Raw genomic sequence first — 20,148 nt, 5'->3', positions numbered from 1 at the left:
CGGGCTGCGGATGTTGGATTTTCCGGCGAGCTGAAAGTGAAATGGCGTTTCCGCAATAACAGAGCTAACCACGACTCAGCCGCTAGAAAAAAAGCCTGCCTAGGATGTTTGTTCACAAGTGTTTTTCTAGATTTCCGTTAACTGCGACGGATAGCTCAGTTCATTGATAAAAACTGCTAGGTAGGTAATTAACTTCCAGCTACCAAAACCGGCCAAGAGCGTATCGGACACGGCCGAAATAGGGTTCCGTAGCCATGATGAAAAAATTAAGTATTATTTTTCTAAGGATTTCGTATTTTGTACGGAATATTCCAAGTTTAGGTAGGTATATTTTATCCTCCTGGAGTCCTGACATGCTGCTATTTACTCTTAAACTACTAATAATACTCAAGAAAACTTAACCGTTATAGTTTCCCTTGTAAGTTTGATATACTTACCTACTACCACCCTGATTTTTTCAAAATGGCGAAACCGTTTTTCCCATTTTGGCTACGGAACCCTAAAAAACCGTCCAAGAGCGTGTCTGGCACGCCCAAAATAAGGTTCCGTAGCCATTACGAAAAATTAAGTAATATTTTTCTAAGGATTTCGTATTTTATACGGAATCTTCTCAAGTTTAGGTATATTTTATACCTTAGGCTGCTATATACTCTTAAACTACTAATAATTCTCAAGCAAACTTAGCCGTTATAGTTTTCCTTGAAAGTTTGATATACTTACTAATCCTGAATTTTTTCAAATTTTTCCACCCACCCACTATAGGGTTGGATGAGAAAAAAAAAACACCCCCACTTTACGTCTATGGGATACCTCCCAAAAATTCTAAAAATTGTAAAAAAATTTTTTTAGGGTACCCCAAAAAATTTTTTTACAATTTTTTATTGTACCATTTTGTCGGCATACTTTACGTATATATTCGTGCAAAATTACAGCTTTCTAGCATTGATAGTCGCTGAGCAAAGCCGGACGGACAGACGGACAGACAGACAGACATGGCGAAACTATAAGGGTTCCGTTTTTGCCATTTTGGCTCTGGAACCCTAAATACGAGGCTATCAGTCTCTCAAATGGCCAGCAACGCACCTGTGATACCCCTCGTGTTAACAGGTGTCCATGAGCGGCGGTGATTGCTTCAGGTCATTGCATCAGGTGACCCGCATGCTCGTTTTCCCCCTTTTATTGTTACTAAGTACTTAAATCGAACAAAATGGTAATTTTAGTCTAACACCTGGTAAGTAGCCTGGTGTACGGTTGTGTTGCTCTGAAGATGAGCTCTGGTTGAGTTCGATTTGCGTCAGTGTATTGTGGTGGTGGTAATGTGGTGATAGCTCTAGATGGGTTTGTGTGATTTGTGGGTGTTCTTACAGTATGGAGGTGAAGGAACTGCATGAACACGCATATCTTGCATAAACTTAGCTATCTTAGGTCGCGGGTGAGCAAAGAAATCCTTTTAGTTCTCTGATAATCCGTGTACCTACTGTATCTGGGGGCACGGTAGTGCCCCCGCCAAGTCGAGCAAAACAAAAACAAGGGCACGGCCGTACCATACTTTTCTCGAACCCATTTCAGGCTATTTTCAACATCCTGTAATTTTGTTATGGGTAAAGCTAGAACCCTGAACTTTCAGCTACCTATACCAATTTAACGGGAAGTCAACCGTTAAAAAAAAACAGTTATCTGTGGGGAAAAAAATCCCCGGAGATAGCAGGTTACCTGGAAGGAATGGATTATCCTTGCAGATAACCGTTAAAAAAACCAGTTACTCACATTCTCACACACACAACACGCAAACACGACACACGCACGAACGCACACGCTCACACACACACATACACACACACTTATCACACTTTCAGCTAAACTCAGTCAGACCATGCTTGTTTTTTTTTTGTAATTAGTTTCGTTTGTTATTTGTTATTTGAATATATATTTTTTTACTATACGTCTTCTTCAAATAATGATTTTGTAGCATAATAATGTTACAACTAGCCTCCGCTAAAGGGGCCGGTCTGAAAATCAGCGCTGGGTGCATGCTGCCATGTGTCCAGCATTCGCTGAGATTGGTACCCATTGCCGGAACGTAGGTAGCTGCTGGGTTGTAATTATGATGTGGCAATAAATGATTTTTTATTTTTATTTTTTATTTTTTATCTGTGGGGAAAATAAAATCCTCGAAGATAACTAGTTATACTGGAAGAAAAAAATTCTTTACAGAGTACCAGTTATCTAGCCATGGTTATCTGTAAAGAACAAGGGTTATTTTTTTCGTAATGGCTACGGAACCCTACTTCGGGTGTGTTCGACACGCTTTTGGCCGGTTTTTAATTATTTGCTCATATTATCATATTATGAGCCGTGGTGGCCTAGTGGTTTGACCTATCGCCTCTCAAACAGAGGGTCGTGGGTTCAAACCCCGGCTCGCACCTCTGAGTTTTTCGAAATTCATGTGCGGAATTACATTTGAAATTTACCACGAGCTTTGCGGTGAAGGAAAACATCGTGAGGAAACCTGCACAAACCTGCGAAGCAATTCAATGGTGCGTGTGAAGTTCCCAATCCGCACTGGGCCCGCGTGGGAACTATGGCCCAAGCCCTCTTGTTCTGAGAGGAGGCCTGTGCCCAGCAGTGGGACGTATATAGGCTGGGATGATTATCATATTACAGGCCACAACGGCTTTTCTCAAAAATGGTTAAGAATTCTTAATTAGAATAAACTTATTCTCAAAATATAATGACATTTAATTTTATTCCAATAAAATTTTTATGGTTTCCCGCCTTTTTTTCATTTAAAAATAAAACTGCAGGTGTATTTTTGCACCGAATAACACCACAAGCTGTTTCAGACCCAATAAAAAAAGTCCGGAGTTCCAACAAATAAATAACTGTCGGGCATTTGAGTTGGCTGTATATGCTGTATATACGACTTGCGCCAACATTTTGAAGGCCGCTTTTACTTTTTTTAAAGTTTGAAGCTAGACAATAATGGAATTTGTATGAGACTTTTAATTTTTCATCATCATGTTAGCTGAAAGTCCACTGCTGGACATAGGCCTCCCCAAGGCTCTCCACTCGGACCAGTCTCGTGCTTTCCGGATCCACCGCGATCCTAACCAGGTCGCCGCTCCACCTTATTGGAGGCCTACCGACAGCTCGTCTCCCGATCCGCGGACGCCATTCGAGAACCTTCTAACCCCATCGGCCATCAGTCCTGCGAGCGATGTGCCCCGCCCACTGCCACTTGAGTTTTGCAATTCTTCGGGCTATGTCGGTAACCTTTAGTTCTACTGCGGATATAACTACACGTCAACGTTCATCATCATATCAGCAGGGCTACTACGAAACTCGAAGTTCGTGTCGTGCGTTCCCTTGAACACATACTACTATTAATGCGAGAGCGAGAGGGACGGTACGATACAAACTTCTAGGCTACTACGAAACTTTAAGTTCGTGTCGTGTGGTCCCTCTCGCTCTCGTATTAAATAGTGTATCAGCAGGGCTACTACGAAACTCGAAGCTCATGTCGTGCGGTCCCTCTGACACTAAAGTTATTCAATACGAGAGCGAGAGGGACGGTACGATACGAACTTCGAGTTTGGAGTTTCGTAGTAGCCCTGCTGCTGCCGTAGCAAGTCCACTGACACAGAGGGCCTACTCCGAAATTCGAAGTTCGAGACGTACCGTCCCTCTCACTCTCGTTTTAAATACCTAATAAAAGTGTCAGAGGGATGGAACGTCACGAACTTCGATTTTCGAATTTCGTAGTAGCAGGCCTGCCTCCCCCACAGACCTCCAGTTGTAACTTCGGTTGGAAGTCATCCACACTGATCCATAGATCCATATAGTCTACCTACCTAATTAGGATGCAAGTAATAAAAATGCAGCTTATTTTCAAAACTTTATTTGAATAAATGTAATGGAAATATAATAGTACTTATATAGCATATTTCACAGGAAAGAACACGGTACTCACCTGAAGATGATAGATAGTAACTTTGCAGATCGATATGACCCCAGTCCCTCCCGCAGTTCGTCATGGAAAATAAAACGAAACTGATTAGAACTAAAATAACCTAAAAATTTCGTAATGTAAAGATGATCGGAATATCTTTGCAACTTCATATGGTCTAGAGTCTAGAGGTTTTCAATTTGGCATTTTTTTCTTTGATGTTACTCTTCAAAAAGCTAGAAGAATGGGTGTTATAGGTATTTCAGGTCGGACTACGAATTTTTGAACAGGAACTTACATGACCTGTGTCATAAAATTTACTGGCGGTTTTTTAGGGATGTCAAAAACTAACGAATGTTTTGTGATTATTCTATGTAACTTTCTGTACAGTAGGTACGTACATCGGATACCTATCCATGGACCCTTATCACTATCACAGAACAAAATATACCTGTTTGTTGAATGACATCATCGGCACTATTTGGCGAATTGAAATGAAGTAAAACTAGCCCAGCTTCTTCTACCCATGTATAATGTTATTATGCAAACTTTTCTAATGAATAGGTACCTACTAGCAAAATAAAAAGTACCATATGCGTATTGCGTGATGCGCGTCATGTGGGCGGTGGCATAAGGCTGTGAAGCCACAAGGTGAAACAGGGAACGAAATTATAACCCCAAGTGTACAACATTTTATTATTTAGGAAAAAACAAGTAGCAAACTTGATTTATAATAAGTTCGTAAATAAGAAGACTGTATTTTAGGGAATCTAATGGTGATTTTCCACCGGCGAGGCGAGACGAGAATTGAAATTTGTATGAATTCCCGCGCGCCCGCCGCCGCCATACCAATTTCAATTCTAGTCTCGCCTCGCCGGTGGAAAATCACCGTAAGACTATCCGGTTCAGGTGGGACTATAGCTCTTCAACCGCACGTAGCAAGCTGATGGGTCGCGTAATACCTAGGTACCTATTTTTATTCGAATTGCCAAATTCCGTATGGAATAACAATCTGAAATCAAATCAGTAATACGAAAATCTCATCGATTGCCATGAACTAATAAATAAGCACACCCAAAGGTTGCACTTCAAATGCCTCTGATGTCAGTCTATCAGTTTGTCCGTTTTCAGAACCCGAAATAGGTAGGTTACACGCAAAAATCTCGATGCGTGTCATGTAGGTAATAAGAAAAATAAATATGTTGGAAATGAAAACTTTCTCGGTGCGTTGATACGAAAACCCTAAGCTGCTTATGTTCCGACTCACACTTGGTCGGTTTTTGAATGTAAATAGGTATTCGACCTCGACATTGAAGGAATCATCGATCGAGCTTTACAAAACCAATTTAAATTACCCGGACAGCCCTTCCAGAAAATTCGTCCTGGGGTCTTCAACGAGAAAATCGTTGCTTCATGAAAACTTGACCATTCACTGCTCACCTTACCTATACGTTTCAAGATACCTACCTACATAGCAGCTATTTACGCTAGATGTTGACTAACCTCACCTGAACAAATTTCAAAGTTTAATTGTTTCATACTTCGGCGCATGGCTAGCAGGAACGAAGAGTGCCTAGGTTATACCTATAGCTGTTACCTGACATTAGTTAAGTTTTCACGAGAACAAGTCTTAATTCGTTTGGCTTCCGCGACAAATCATTTTTGATAGTGCTACAAGCCTCAAGTAACGGTGCCGCTATGGCAATACCGTTACTCTGCACGTATAAACATTTATTTTATTTCGGTCACATAAATACTGTTATAGTCGCAATTTGGTTGAGCTATTACAACTTGTTGGAAACTAAGATACGTGATAAAATATCCCAAGATAATTTATTCCAAATGTTTATCAATTTTGGAATAATTTCCCTCTACTCAAATGCTGGAGTAGAGGATAATAAACAAAATATTTCTTAAATCCAGCTTTTGACCTTAGTATCTACTTCTCTCAAATAAAAAAATAAAGGAATATTTACAGATCTAAAGAAACAACCCTACAGTTTGTATTAAATTTTATTTTTACATTTAAATTAACCTACAGTTTTAATTATGTATATGCCTATATATTTTCATATAACAGCTAATTGAGAACTTAATACTGAGTAAAAGTCAGGAAAATAGTCTAAATCATGATTCTCCATATTCTATGTCATTAAAATCAATTGATCTCACATACCTAGCATCTACTATAAAGGGGAGCTCTTACATTATTATCCTAAATTGTACTTTATTACTGTAAAAAATGTTACTCTAATTTTCGTTTTACATAGCTATAATCCTTAAAAGTATGTCACGGTAAGTACCTAAGTACTACAATAAATAGTAGATCAAAACTTACAAAGATCAGTACACATTTTAAAATAATCTAATTCATATTTCTATGAAAGAGACAAGAACTCCAGCTAATTTCTAAGGGTTTTCCTGACGGCTTCTCCTAGGTGGTCTCGCATGTGGACCATGAGGTGTGTAACTAGTGCTCCGGAGCGTACTGCCTACACTAGCACGGTTAACACTGCTTTACTAGTGTACTTAGCACGAAACCTAGAGATTGAAAAAATCTTTAATAAGTCATGGTATATGTACACACACTAACACTAAGCACTACCAGCATAGCATTAATCATTTCAACTCTTGGCTAAAACTCATGGTAATTACTATCTGTACCTAAGCTTCATGTTAATGCTATGTAGGGCTTAAACAATGAATCAGATATCTAACCTGAAGTAAATTAATCTGAAACTGAAGACCTCCTATGTTATTGTTCAGAAGACTGTATGGTTGTTAGGATTTTATATGAAGTGACAAGAAGAATGATGAAAGTAAATTTAAGTAATACATACCCGGTTTAGAAACGTCCTCCCCTGCCACCACCACCCCCATAGTTTCCGCCGCTGTAGCCGCCACCACCACCACCGCCGCCCTGGTTCATGTTGTAGGGAGTCGTGCGGTTGTTGCTATATTGTTGATTTCTGGTGGGACCTCCACTGTAACTCTGTTGGCCGTAATTGCCAAAATCTTGGTTACCACCCCAACTACTTCCACCTCCACGCTGGTTCCCACCACCCCCATATCCACCACCTCCTTGATTTCCTCCCCATCCTCCTCCTTGGTTGTTATCCCAAGGATTAGAATTGTTCCAACTGCCCTGGTTGTTACCACTGTAGCCTCCTGAAATATGAAACATTTTCTTTTTAGAAATAGACTTCACTTTTTTTTTAAATAACAGGTTCAATTAATGGATACTTTTTCTTTTTAGAAATAGACTTCACATTTTTTTTTAAATAACAGGTTCAATTAATGGATACTGACCTCCATTACCACCCCAGTTGTCATTTCTTCCCTGGCCTTGTCTGCCACCACCACCACCTCGTTGGTCTGATCCATCCTTTGGTAAAGCTTTCTTAACATCCAACTGTTTCCCATTGATTTTGTGTGGGACATTCACTGTTAACAAAAACGAAAATTTTATTAAGTAATGTATTTTCTAAAACTATAACTTTAGAAGTCAAGTAGGTAGTAAAGTATTTTCTGCTTTTTTTATGCGTTTAAAATTCGCTTTAATTTGAGAATCATTTTTTAGAAAGAAAGAATATAAAGATAAATACAAAAATTTAAAATATTTCAGAGATAGCAACAAAAACTTGAAAAAAATTGTATTAATGTATGTTGACTTGCGTACCAGATTTACCATTTTGCTTGATAATCAGGTATAGCTAAAATCAATAGCTTAATCTCCACAACTAGAGAAGCCAGACGTAGACACAAAATCTATCCTGGGGCAAGGTTGTGGCACAGTATAAAACAAAAATATATACTTACAGCAAACTTTGTCTACTGGATCATAATCATCAAATTCCACAAATCCAAACCCACGTTTCTTTCCAGTAGCTTTGTCTGTGACGATGCTAACATTTTGGACGCTGCCATAACTCGAAAAATATTCTCGGAGTTGATCCTCATCATGATCATCCTTAATCCCACCAATGAACAGTTTTTTAACTGTTGCACCAGCCTCGGGATTTTTGATGTCCTGGCGAGCCACAGCGCGCTTAGTTTCAACCACCCTGTAGATATAATATATTTTGAAAAATAAATCTTACACGTGGTAAGTAACAAATTAATTAGTCATTTACTAATATCGAGATTGTTGACCCCACAGAAAATGCCACGTGTATAGTTTCACGAAACATTCACCAAGTGGTGTTCAATCATTTTTGCAGTTTAAAACGATATAAAAATTTAAATAACTTTTATATAGCTGGACTGCAGTAAGCCATTTACATTAAAAGTGGCACAAACCTTCCATCGATGCGGTGCGGCCTATTGTTCTGCGCGTCATCAACCATATGAGCTTTGGAGTAAGTGATAAAGCCGAATCCACGAGACCGCTTGGTCTTGGGATCTTTCATGACGACAACATCTACGATTTCTCCCCATTTTTCAAAATGACTTTTCAGAGAATCGTCAGTGGTGCGGTAGTTCAGACCACCGATAAATATCTTGCGATGAACTTCTGGCTCGTCCTGAAAGTAGAACTCGCACTCAACAAAATGGCGGACGGGAATGGCGTGGTATTTTATCGGGTCGATATGGACTTCTAGATATTGTTTACAATATAAGTAATAAGTAAATGTTTTAATATTTTCAGTTGAAATAAATAGCTATTAACAAATGAAACATAATGTCTGTAACATAAAAAACATTTACTCCAGAAGTGACTCACAGACACACCCCAGACAAAAATAGAATACTTACAAAGCCATCATCTCCGTTTTGTTGCGGCCTCATTTTCTGATATTCTTTAAACACTTATTGAAAACTTGTGAGAACTGTACTGTAGTTCTCTTGGAAAAAAAATAACTTTCTTTTCAGCGACCAAAAGACGACCGTTCGACACCGACGCCACGCCAAAAAGGAATGAAAAGAAAATGGTCGTCGCGGATGCTCACAATCGATCGCCCGCTTCGCTTGCGTGGCAGACGGGCTACTACGAAATAAGAAAATCGTAGTTCGTCGTATCGCATCGGCCCGCCAACACTTATATTATTTAACACGAGAGTGAGAGGGACGGAACGATACGAACTTCGATTTTCTACTTTCGTAGTAGCCCTGCAGGCATGACGCTGCTGTGTTGCTAGATAGCTTACTAAAGAAAGATACACTTACACGATCAAATGAAATTTTTTTTTTTCTTCTAATCTATCAATATATATGTATGTGTAAGTATATAAAAATATTTCGGGATCTCGGAAACGGCTTCAACGATTTCGATGAAATTTGATATGTAGGGGTGTTCGGAGATGAAAAATCGATATAGCTTGATCTTATCACTGGGAAAACGCCTATTATGACGACGACGACGATACGATATCGGAGTAAGTAAAATGTATGAAATATGTACCTGACTTTCACATTGTCCGGCCCGATATCGGATAACGGAGCCGACACCGATCGGACGCCCGTGGGATGTCGGACGATAAAGTTTGTTATGCGTGTATCTAAATTGTCTCTGTGTGCGCAGAGCCCGATCGATGCGTGGCGGCCATTTTGAGCCGGCCGTATCGGAACGATGTTGTCGGAAATACGTAAAACCAGCAAATCGTCGTCGGATACCGATATTGGATCGGATAATGTGAAAAAGCTCTTAGATACAAACCGAAGTTCAGCATCGTCGATACGCGATATTCGGATACTACGAAACTCGATAACATCTTCGATTAGTATATCAAACCGTGGTTCGCTCCGTCCCTCTCGACAGTGGATTAATTCGAGAGTGACGTGGCGCTCCGTCCCTCTGACACTTATACTATTTAATACGAGAGTGACAGGGACGTCGACTTTCGAATTTCGGAGTAGGCCCTCAGCAGGGCTACTACGAAACTCGAAACTCGAAGTTCGTGTCGTGCGATCTCAGTCGCTCTCGTATTAAATAGTATAAGTGTCAGAGGGACCGCACGACACGAACTTCGAGTTTCGTAGTAGCCCTGCAGATCAGAACGCTTAAATTTGACAAACGCCAACTTATTATTGCCAGCAGGGCTACCACGAAACTCGTAACTCGAAGTTCGTGTTGTGCGGTCCCTCTCGCTCTCGTATTAAATATTATAAGTGTCACAGGGACCGCACGACACGAACTTCGAGTTTCGTAGTAGCCCTGCAGTTCAAAGCAAAGCAGAATGAGAATTTATTCTGGAGAATTAATTTACAAAATCAATCTAACATGAAATGATTTTACGTTGCAATAGTCTCTCAATATAGTTACTAGAACTAGAACAAATAACTACAGGAAAATATACCAAATCGCTCGATATTGCTTGTCACCTTTACCTCCATGTAGGTTAATAAAATTGATTTAAAAAGTGTGACCATTAAAAAAAAGAACAAAAAAAATGAATGACGTTACCATTTTGTTGTCATCGTTATCAGTTTTCTTTTATTTTATGGCCGCTAACCAATAATTCTTGCAGAAACTAAAGTAAAATTAAAGTATCTACAAGAAAGGGCCGTAGTATATATTTTACAGCACTTAAACTACTTTAGATGAACATGAAGCCTAGTGGAGGTGGTGGTGATGAATACGTAAGTTTTTTAATTACTTTGTCTATTGCCTTGTGCACCCAATCAAATTTTCATTCTAGAACGTTCGTCAAATGTGCATTTATTTTATTTTTTAACAGGAAGAGCCGGAACATATGCGTAAGCTGTTTATCGGTGGGCTCGATTATCGGACAACCGATACGTCTTTGAAAGAGTTTTACGAGCAATGGGGCGAAATTGTAGACGTGGTGGTAATGAAAGATCCACAGACGAAGCGGTCAAGAGGCTTCGGATTCATCACGTACTCCCGTGCACAAATGGTTGATGATGCACAGAGTAACAGACCGCATAAGATTGATGGAAGGTCAGATTATCTCTTTTTTTGCTCTCTAGACTTAGTGGGCTTAATTTGCATTGAAAAAAAATTATAAAAGCACTTTCATTAATAATGTATTTAAGGATGTATTTATCTGTATGTATGTCTATCCATTACCTAGTATACATAGCACAAGCTTTGCTTAGTTTGAGACTAGGTCAATTGGTGTCAAGTGTCCCATGATATTATTTAATTATTACCTATTATTATTATGAAATTAACTGTTAACTGTATTTTAATTCTTTACTATTTTAATATTTTCTGAAGTATCTAAGTAACAACTAATATAAGTTACAATGGCTTAATGTTAACTGCTCGTAATCTTTAACACATCAGATTTTCCTGATGTAGACTCATAAATTGTTGAGGAGTCCTACTGGTGCTTCAGCATCAGGGCAACCTCATCATGTGTATTGTGATGAGCATAAACTGCTTAACAACTGTATCAATTTTTTTTGTACTAACCAGAAGGCGGCCATTTGTGGTCACTTCCTCATCAATTCCACTTTCCCAAATAGTGACCAACCACGTTTCATGACCAAATATTGTTGTTATAAAAATGGTTTTTACTGTAGGTTCAAGTTTTTTTTCAAATTGACCTAGTTTTCACAAGTTTTATTTTTATTGTAGGGTTGTAGAACCTAAACGGGCTGTGCCCAGAGAAGAAATCAAGAGGCCTGATGCTAGTGCAACCGTTAAAAAGCTGTTCGTTGGTGGCTTAAAGCAAGACATTGAGGAGGAAGATTTGAGAGAATACTTTAGTTCTTATGGGAATATTGTATCTGTTAGCCTGGTTACGGAGAAAGATACAGGGAAAAAGAGAGGGTTTGGTTTCATCGAGTTTGAAGATTATGACCCTGTAGATAGAATATGCTGTAAGTAATAAAATATTGCTGTTTTTTTATGAAGCACAGTTAGTCTTTCAATGTTGTGGTGACATGTGTATTTTATGCACTGTGGTTTTTAAAGATTTTTATTATTCAACATCAAAATAATAACAATTGACAAAAGTATTTTGTAAACAGCTATATCAATCTGTTTGATAATATGCTACCATGCAAGCATAACTATTGAGTAATGATGATTGTGATTATTTCATTATGATTAAAAAGACATTAAAAGTCATTAACTGATAAATAAATAGTAATTGAAAAACAAAACCTGTGTAATGTAGAAGGAATTTCTGATCATCATATGTATCTATTGTTCTCAAAAATTATTTACTAATTTGGGTACAGTTTTTTGAAATATGTTGGTGCTTCATTGATGATGATGATTGTTCTAGTGTTAATGAGTTGACTTGCCAAATGACACTGGAGTTGTTATTTTTCTAACATTAACTGAACAGTTTTTACCTAACATTTTTATTTTTTTCTCTTGTATCTTGTTTAACAACCTGGCTATGGCGATATGCTACTGGCAGTGTGGCTAACGTTTTTTCTGTACATTGCGGGGCTGAAACAAGGGCATAACCAAGATTCTGTTACCCATAACAGGCCCTCAAGCCCCCACAGGGCAGGCAATAAAAAGCCAGGATATGACTAAGGTACAGGCTGCGTGAGCTGAGATTCTTGATCATTCCTGTAAATCAGCTTCATTCTTTTGAGGAGGGGAGTGGCTCCCTGTGCTCGTATCTCACTACGCACTTGGGCTGAGACGCACGCCGCTCGGTGGTTAACTTGTCAGCACCCACAATGAACAAAGCAAACACTCCCATGCTGCAGATTGCGTTTATTTGTAATCTGCCAGTCAGCTGCATTCCTACACATGTTTGTTTCCTTAAAATTTTGTAGTGCAGCAAAACCACAAAATAAAAGGCCGCCATTTAGACGTAAAGAAGGCCTTGTCTAAGACTGAGATGGCAGCGGGCGGCCCAGGGGGTGGCGGCGGCGGGCGACGCGGGGGCCGAGGCGGCGGCAGTGGCGGCTGGGGCAACCGAGGGAGCGACAACCAGGACTGGGGTAACAATCAAGGTTTGTACTTGCCTTACATTTTCTATAGGTTTACGGGTGGTAGTCTGGCTGGAGGACTCATGCTATTACTGTGAGGTTAAAGGAACTTACCATAAGTGAACTTCAACGAAATTTATATGAGGATCAGAATGGCTAATTCATCTAAGCGAAATTTTTTGAGAAATTGAGTTATGTATATGTTCGGAATCAGTGAATTATTCTCTGTCATTAGAGCTATGTTTCTAATTTTTCGCAAAAATGTTGCTTAGGTGAATTAACCTCTCAACTGTTGTGTGTACACAGACAAGGTGTCTTCAAAATGGTTTGATTACTTTGACTGAATATCATTGAAGGTGTTTTAAATTGTGATTAACAAATCTTTCCATACATTGCTCAATGTTTTAAACAGAAGTGCGTCAAATTCACCTTGCAAGATTTGACCCGTATGTACATACACACATTATACATACATACACACATTGCAAGGTAAATAAAAGCTTGTAAAATTTGTTTCTTTTCACTTATGATTCACACAATCAACTATAACAACAAATAAATGTGCAGAATTTATAAACATAGTTTACAGAAATTTTGACCAGGTTCGATTCCCGGTTATGTATGAGAGTTTAATAAAAAAAAAAAATGCCATATTATTTATTAAATATAAAATCGAAGCCATGGTTCCTAAGAACAGATTTCGCTATCTCTCGTAGTTTCTGATTTCACTCTACAGACCCATTTGGATTGATCACCCTGTATAGAAGCATGGCGTATGGGTGATGTCTTTTGTATTTGACGTGGCGGCGAGAAGGTTAAGTCAGCTGTATCAAGGACAGTAGGATACTAGTCATAGACTCGTAGTAGTAGTAAATATAAGTTTGAGATACTAAAATAAAAACCATACTGTTTCAGGATACGGACAAGGCGGATGGGGCAACCAAAACCCATGGGAGTCCAATAACCAAGGTGGTGGCGGTGGTGCTTGGGGCAATCAGGGTTATGGGGACCAAAGTGGCTGGGGCCAGTCATCAGACAACTTCGGGGGCGGCTACCAGCAAAACTATTCCGGTGGACCCATGCGCGCTAATTACAATAGTTCGCGTCCTCAGCCATATAATCAAGGTAAATTTTGCCATATTATATCAGTTTCAAAATTTTTAATAAGTTCTAACCTAACAAATCCATTGCTGCCACATTTCTGAAGGTGCATGTCCAGTCGAGGACAAAGTTATGTTTACACTTTACAACCTTGTTGCTGACATTCTGTTTGAACTAGAAAAGATATGTTTAAAAAAGGATAAAACACATCTAGCAGTCTATACCTCTGTAAATTAAATTTCAACAGTTGGGACTCATTCAAAAATGTCCAGTTCCCCTTGTTGCAAAGATCAGGGCCCAATTACAAACTCCCGACTCTTAGGAGTTCAAAACAGTCTTTTCGGCATTTTGCCAAAAAATAACTACAAACTTAACGAGAAACCGTAACAAAAGTCAACAACAATAATAACAAAAATGAACAATAACAAAATACAATGCAAAGAAAATGCAATGGAAACTCAACTCGTATACAAGGCAGACGCACTCGTACTGACAGTGATACTGACAAGCACTGGCCACAAGAGGCATAAGATGGCTGCGGCCGAGTTCCAAATAGCCGCGTTTACAAAATCTTGCAAGATTTGTTTAAAATTTTAAAATATCTTAGTGTTCACTGTTATCGAATAATGAACCGCGGCAATTGCCGATAATGTTGTGTCACGTCGCTACTCTGTTCCGTTTCACACATTGCGTCATTTAAAAAAATAAATAGTTTTTATCGTATTCGATGGAGTCCATTTAATGGACACTGATATTGCTAACTATTTTTAAAAAGGTAATTTTTACATTTTTTCCATTATTTTGCTTCAAAAATGAAATTATTTAAAAAAAATATTTTGCGAACATAGTATGCGTAATTCGGAAAATTTTCAAGTGTCACAGAACTCATCATAGGTGAAAAATACAATAGTAATTTGTTATGAAATTGGGCCCAGTTTGTTTTATTTATATGTTTTAACAATGGTGTTTTGTTTATAAATACGCATTATGTAACAGTCACATAAAACTACTATTTTATTTTCGGTAAATTAAGCCATTATAACTATAACAATGAAATTATGAAGTAACTAGCTTTTACCCGCGGCTTCGCTCGCGTGAACCATAAACATTTCAAAGAAGCAAGCAATCAAGCAAGCATGCAAGTAACCATCTAAGCAAGCTTGCAACTACTTGCAAGTGAGCATGTAATTTTGCAAGAAATAGTGCCAGAAAGCATGCATTTAAGCATGCAAGCAAGCATGCATTCAAGCATGCAAGCAAGCATACAGGCAAGCATGCAAGCAAGCGTGCAAGCCAGAAAGCAAGCAAGCATGCAAACAACAAATCAAGCAAGCATAGGTACTCCCAAATGTGCAAGAAATAGTGCAAGCAAGCATGCAAGAAAGCATGCAAGCAAGCAACCATCTAAGCAAGCTTGCAAGTGAGCATGTAATTTTGCAAGAAATAGTCCAAGTGTGCAAACAAGCATGCAAGCCAGAAGGCAAGCTTGCATGCAATCAACAAATCAAGCAAGCATACTCCCAAATGTGCAAGAAATAGTGCAAGCAAGCATGCAAACAACAGATTAAGCAAGCATACTACCAAATGTGCAAGAAATAGTGCAAGCAAGCATGCAATCAAACATGCAAGCAAGCATACATACAACAGATCGGCTCAGGCCTGAAATATCCGTTTAACTAAAATGTATTTTTCGCAAAATGTCTGCTTTTCAGAATGTCAACACGTCTTTTGCATAATGTCAGCTTCTCAAAATGTCAGCTATTTAAAATTTCCGGTCTCCAAGAATGACAGTTTTTGTATAATGTTTGCTTTTCAGAAAGTGCTTATTCTCAAAATGTCTGCAACCTCAAAATATCCGCTTTCGTATAACGTTGGCATTCCAGAAAAGTCTTATTCAAAAAATGTCTCCAATCATGGTCTTCAAATTTCAACGAAATCGGTTCAGCGGTATTTTTTTATATTAGGTATAGATATTTATGTTATCAAAGAGTAAATTGCGAGCAATTAAACCTTTTATATTTAGAACATTGATTTAAAAATAAAGCAGACATTATGGGAAAACAAACACAACAAGACTATAGCCTATTTAAAAAAGTGAACATAACGGGAAAGCAGAAATTATATTAATGCTAATTTGTATGTAAATGTATGTAAATACTTTATTGTACATAAAACACAAAAATAATACAAAAAGAAAACAACAAAACAAAAGAGTACAAAAGGCGAACTTATCCCTAAAAGGGATCTTTTCAAGCTAACCTAAACAGGAAAGGAAAAGTTAAAGATAGGCGATAGGGGATTAATATTGTAGGAATGTAAACATTATGAATAGACGATTTCCTGAGATTGTACACATTTTAAATAGCAGACATTTTGAGAAAGCTGACAAAATAGAAGTGCTAACATTGTGAAAACGCAGACGTTTTGAGAATTGTACATTTTAGGAAAACAGACATTTCAGGCCTGAGCCAACAGATCAAGCAAGCATACTCCCAAATGTGCAAGAAATAGTGCAAGCAAGCATGCAAGCAATAATGCAAGCAAGCAGAGTTAGGACGCCAGAATGGTGGTAGTGAAAATCAGTTCATCAACATCATCAGTTCGTTTATCGCTATCCCGCCCGAACTATGCTATTTTCCGGGTTAAAAAATATCCTATGTCCTTCCCCGGGACTCAAACTATCTGTATACCGAATTTAATCTAAATTGGATCAGTGGATCCAGAGATTACCCCCTACAACCTCACAAACTCACAAACACGCAAACGCACAAACTTTACCTCATTATAATATTAGTATAGATAAGTCATTTGAACAGGGCATTTTGTTGTAACATTAAAATTATAAGTTTGTTTAACCTGTTTTTCTGGTTTCGTAATTTCATCAATAGAATAGCTTCCAATTTCGCTTTTAATCACCAATGACATTAAGGTTATGATAACGATTTGACTGCTACACTGTCGTTATCACGTCAATAAGGAATTAGAGTTAACTATTATCTATTTCTGACCTAAATTTAAGGCCTCGTCTACCGGTAAACAAACAGTTAATAATTATTTAGAAAAAATGTTATTACGGATAAAACAGTGATGGAGAATCATATGTCAAACATATTTGTTCCCAAAACTGATAAATCGATCGAACGAAAAGTCGCATCAAAAATTTTCGAATAGTTTGTGTGGAATCGGAAATCAATCTTTTTTTTTATTTGCAGGTGGGCAAAGCGGCGTTGGTGGCGGGTATAATACAGGCGGCGGTAACTACAACATGGCCGCGCAAGGCGGCGGCAATCAGCGCCGGTTCTAGTCGCACGCTCTTGTGAGTACAATTTGAACACTACTGGCATACTGGCGGATAAGCTCAGGTCTGGAGGTATTGGGACTTGTATACGTGACCAGGGTATGAGTATTAACCACTGTATAAGCATGTAATGTAATGAATCTTCATTAACCCTTTACCAGGCCCCTAAGAACTAGCGTGTCTTCATACATACTTTATATACTGTTACAACCGTATTGAAAGCCTTGTAAAAAATGAATTTACGAAAGTCGGAGATGTTCCTTTAAACCAGAAATAAAAATGTGGGTTACGGTTATCCCATCGCCTGTCTTAAGTAATTAACTGTCATACTCGATTTTGTCTTATTATATTTTTGATCAGGCGAAGGGATATATTCCTCCCACATCTTATATTGGTTATCATAGTCAAGATTTAACTCCAAATCTACTACGAAACATTATATCAATCACTGAAAACATTATTTTATAATCTTCATTCACGGCACGCTTCAAAATCCAGTAATGTATCTTTGGCAGCCGTTTAATCCTCTTTACCAGTGATGTTAGTGATTTTGTGTTAGCTATGTACATGAATTCGCTCTAGGTTGAACACAAAAACAGTTTTATTACTTACGTGAGTTTTTATGATATGACAAGACAATTTACCGGGCCATGGGAAGAATAGCTCCCGCACAGTTAAACTCTAATAAGGCCATGTCAACCCACATCCTAATTCTGGTCAAACATAATAATGCATGAATATTTAGCAGTGTTTACGATAACATTACCTTTCAATACTCAAAACATATAAAATATCATGAAATTGTTCGACCTATGTACTTCTGTTTCATAGAAATTAAGGAGTGTTCGAATTTCTCCGTAGTTTACTGAAATTCGAGTTCAAGTGAATTTAAATGGCTGCCAAGGATATATTACGCGATTTAGAAGCGTGTTGTGAATGAAGATCATAAAATACTATTTTCAGGGATTGACAAAATATTTTGTAGGAGGTTTGGAGTTAAAACCTGACTATGGTAACCAATATAAATTGTAATAATGAATTTATATACTTAAATATTTGACATGTAATTTTTTTTATTTTATGAATAAATGAATATGAATATAAGATGTGAGAGGAATATATCCCTTCGCCTGGTAAAGGGTTAAATTTCAAAATTTTATGAAAGCAGACATTCTAGTTAAAGCGAATGAAAAGCTTTTCTTTTATACCCATGCGGTTTTTTCCTGATTGCTATTCAGTGGGCCTGCGTTTTATCACCGGCGGTGTACATTTTTACTTACGGCGTTTTAATATTTCTGATATATGTGATAATTTTAGTGAAGTAGGACCCACTAACAAACAATCATGAAAAAGGAATCGACACGATCAATTTTCCCCCACTACAGACCTGAATTTAGTTCGACTTCCAGTATGTTTTGTTCTGACTGATTCTATATTTAAGATTTAATTATGCTACATGCTTTAGTTTGGTCATTTGACATTTATTTTCATAGTATTGATGATCAAACTCAAGCATAAAACCAGCAGTCCCTGTATACACAATAATTTGAGGCACACTTGAAGCAATTAACTATAAAATTTATCACTAATGACATGGTTTTCTTATAGGCCGTGAATAGTTTCAGGTGACGTTTGTCCGGTTTACTGATAATGATATTTTTCAATGTGTAGGTGTCAAGTTGCGCTTAGTTGAAGCTAGGCAGGCAGGCGGTAGAGTAGAAGGGAGTAGGCCGGGCGTCGGCTAGCTAGTGAGGGAAGCGGACTTAGCGAAGCGAGACTACATAACTATAGTAATTTTACATTTTTTTCTCCTCCGAGTAAGGTTGGTTCACTATAAGGTACTGTGTAGGCATTAGATACATTTTTCCTATTTTAAGATTTGTCATAGTCGTTTAGCACTCAAATCACAGTTTTTGCATTTAACGTGTCACAAATTTTGTTATCTGCACGGATTTTTAGTCAGGTATGGCACCTGCTGCATCGCAGTGAGACGTTAAACGGGAACCGCTGATTTGCAGGCTCTTTTTGTAAAAGCTATGGCTTTAAGCAATGTTTACGTTCTTAGTTCATAAGTAAGATTGATTGATTAGACTTATATCATCAGAGTTGGTAATATTTTTGAACATAAAAACTACGAAAGCTAGGGCTTGTATAATAACATTCCATAAAATATATTAAATGCTGTTTTTATGGAATCGATTACAACTCATATTGAACCATAATTATGAATGTATGTTTAAAATTTGACATTCGAGTACGTATACAGTTGTAATTGAAATAAATTGACTTAAGAAATGATTTATATTATTGTTGTATGAAAACGATGTTATATAAGTCTTAAACACTCAAAAGATTTTATTAATCTTTATTCAATCCCCATCAGGTATAGCGTAGCGCGCTAGGTTCTCAAAAATATTTGAACGAGCTTTGCAATCATTTACAAAAAGACCTGGGCCCAATTGCATTTATAACAAATTACACGCAAACAGTATTAGTGAATTTCAATACAAAATCGTTAATACTATTAGCTTGTAATTTGTTATGCAATTGGGCCTTGATCTTATATTTTTGAGCACTTTGGGCACTGTGATATATTTTCTGGTGATTATACAGAAATAGAGTCGAGAGGGTCACAAATAGTTTCGACGAGCTAGTCAAATACATACATGAATTTGCCCAAACATTTCCGAACTCATACATGTTAGCGCGCGACTATCCCAAATTTATTAGTTAAGTTTTTTGTATTCTAAATGTCGGTTTTGTTTTCTAAATTTCACTACAATGTTAATGTAGATTTTAATCTTTCATGTCTTGTGTGCAATATATTAAATAAAAACTGTTTTCCATGGACTCTTCTATACGCGTGCGAGCTTTCCAGCGTGGAAAAGGCCATGGTAAGTTGACTTTGCCCAAATAAATATTTCAATAAATTACAAACAAT

At 37.8% G+C, this 20,148-nt stretch overlaps 2 protein-coding genes across 2 annotated transcripts; one reads left to right on the top strand and one right to left on the bottom strand.

The window, feature by feature from the left end:
* Positions 1-5,943: 5,943 nt before the first annotated feature.
* LOC141434119 (heterogeneous nuclear ribonucleoprotein A1-like) lies at positions 5,944-8,879 on the bottom strand. Its single transcript, XM_074096406.1, has 6 exons — positions 8,702-8,879; positions 8,246-8,469; positions 7,766-8,010; positions 7,256-7,390; positions 6,787-7,114; positions 5,944-6,487 (listed from the first exon to the last, which is right to left on the bottom strand). The coding sequence occupies exons 1-5, from the start codon at positions 8,732-8,734 to the stop codon at positions 6,792-6,794; spliced, it is 960 nt and encodes a 319-aa protein (XP_073952507.1). The 5' UTR covers positions 8,735-8,879; the 3' UTR covers positions 5,944-6,487; positions 6,787-6,791.
* A 1,452-nt stretch (positions 8,880-10,331) lies between these two features.
* LOC141434116 (heterogeneous nuclear ribonucleoprotein A1, A2/B1 homolog) lies at positions 10,332-20,147 on the top strand. The gene is made up of 7 exons (XM_074096402.1): positions 10,332-10,525; positions 10,624-10,847; positions 11,490-11,734; positions 12,653-12,832; positions 13,724-13,933; positions 17,122-17,225; positions 18,879-20,147. Exons 1-6 carry the CDS (start codon positions 10,487-10,489, stop codon positions 17,211-17,213), a joined length of 990 nt encoding a protein of 329 aa, XP_073952503.1. The 5' UTR covers positions 10,332-10,486; the 3' UTR covers positions 17,214-17,225; positions 18,879-20,147.
* Position 20,148: the final 1 nt, after the last annotated feature.

Source organism: Choristoneura fumiferana, chromosome 13, assembly GCF_025370935.1.
Source record: "Choristoneura fumiferana chromosome 13, NRCan_CFum_1, whole genome shotgun sequence".
Lineage (NCBI taxonomy): Eukaryota > Metazoa > Arthropoda > Insecta > Lepidoptera > Tortricidae > Choristoneura > Choristoneura fumiferana.
Note: the sequence above shows the minus strand (reverse complement) of the source record. Positions and strands in the feature narration are given on the sequence as shown.

Bases quoted from the DNA above. Each gene is read 5' to 3' on its own strand.
- LOC141434116 (XM_074096402.1), top strand. From the start codon at position 10,487: ATGAACATGAAGCCTAGTGGAGGTGGTGGTGATGAATAC. The intron at 10,526-10,623 runs GTAAGTTTTTTA...ATTTTTTAACAG, and splicing joins GAGGTGGTGGTGATGAATAC to GAAGAGCCGGAACATATGCG. The intron at 10,848-11,489 runs GTCAGATTATCT...TTTTTATTGTAG, and splicing joins CCGCATAAGATTGATGGAAG to GGTTGTAGAACCTAAACGGG.
- LOC141434119 (XM_074096406.1), bottom strand. From the start codon at position 8,734: ATGAGGCCGCAACAAAACGGAGATGATGGCTTT. The intron at 8,470-8,701 runs GTAAGTATTCTA...TTCTACTTTCAG, and splicing joins AAAACGGAGATGATGGCTTT to GACGAGCCAGAAGTTCATCG. The intron at 7,115-7,255 runs GTCAGTATCCAT...TTCATATTTCAG, and splicing joins CAACTGGGGTGGTAATGGAG to GAGGCTACAGTGGTAACAAC.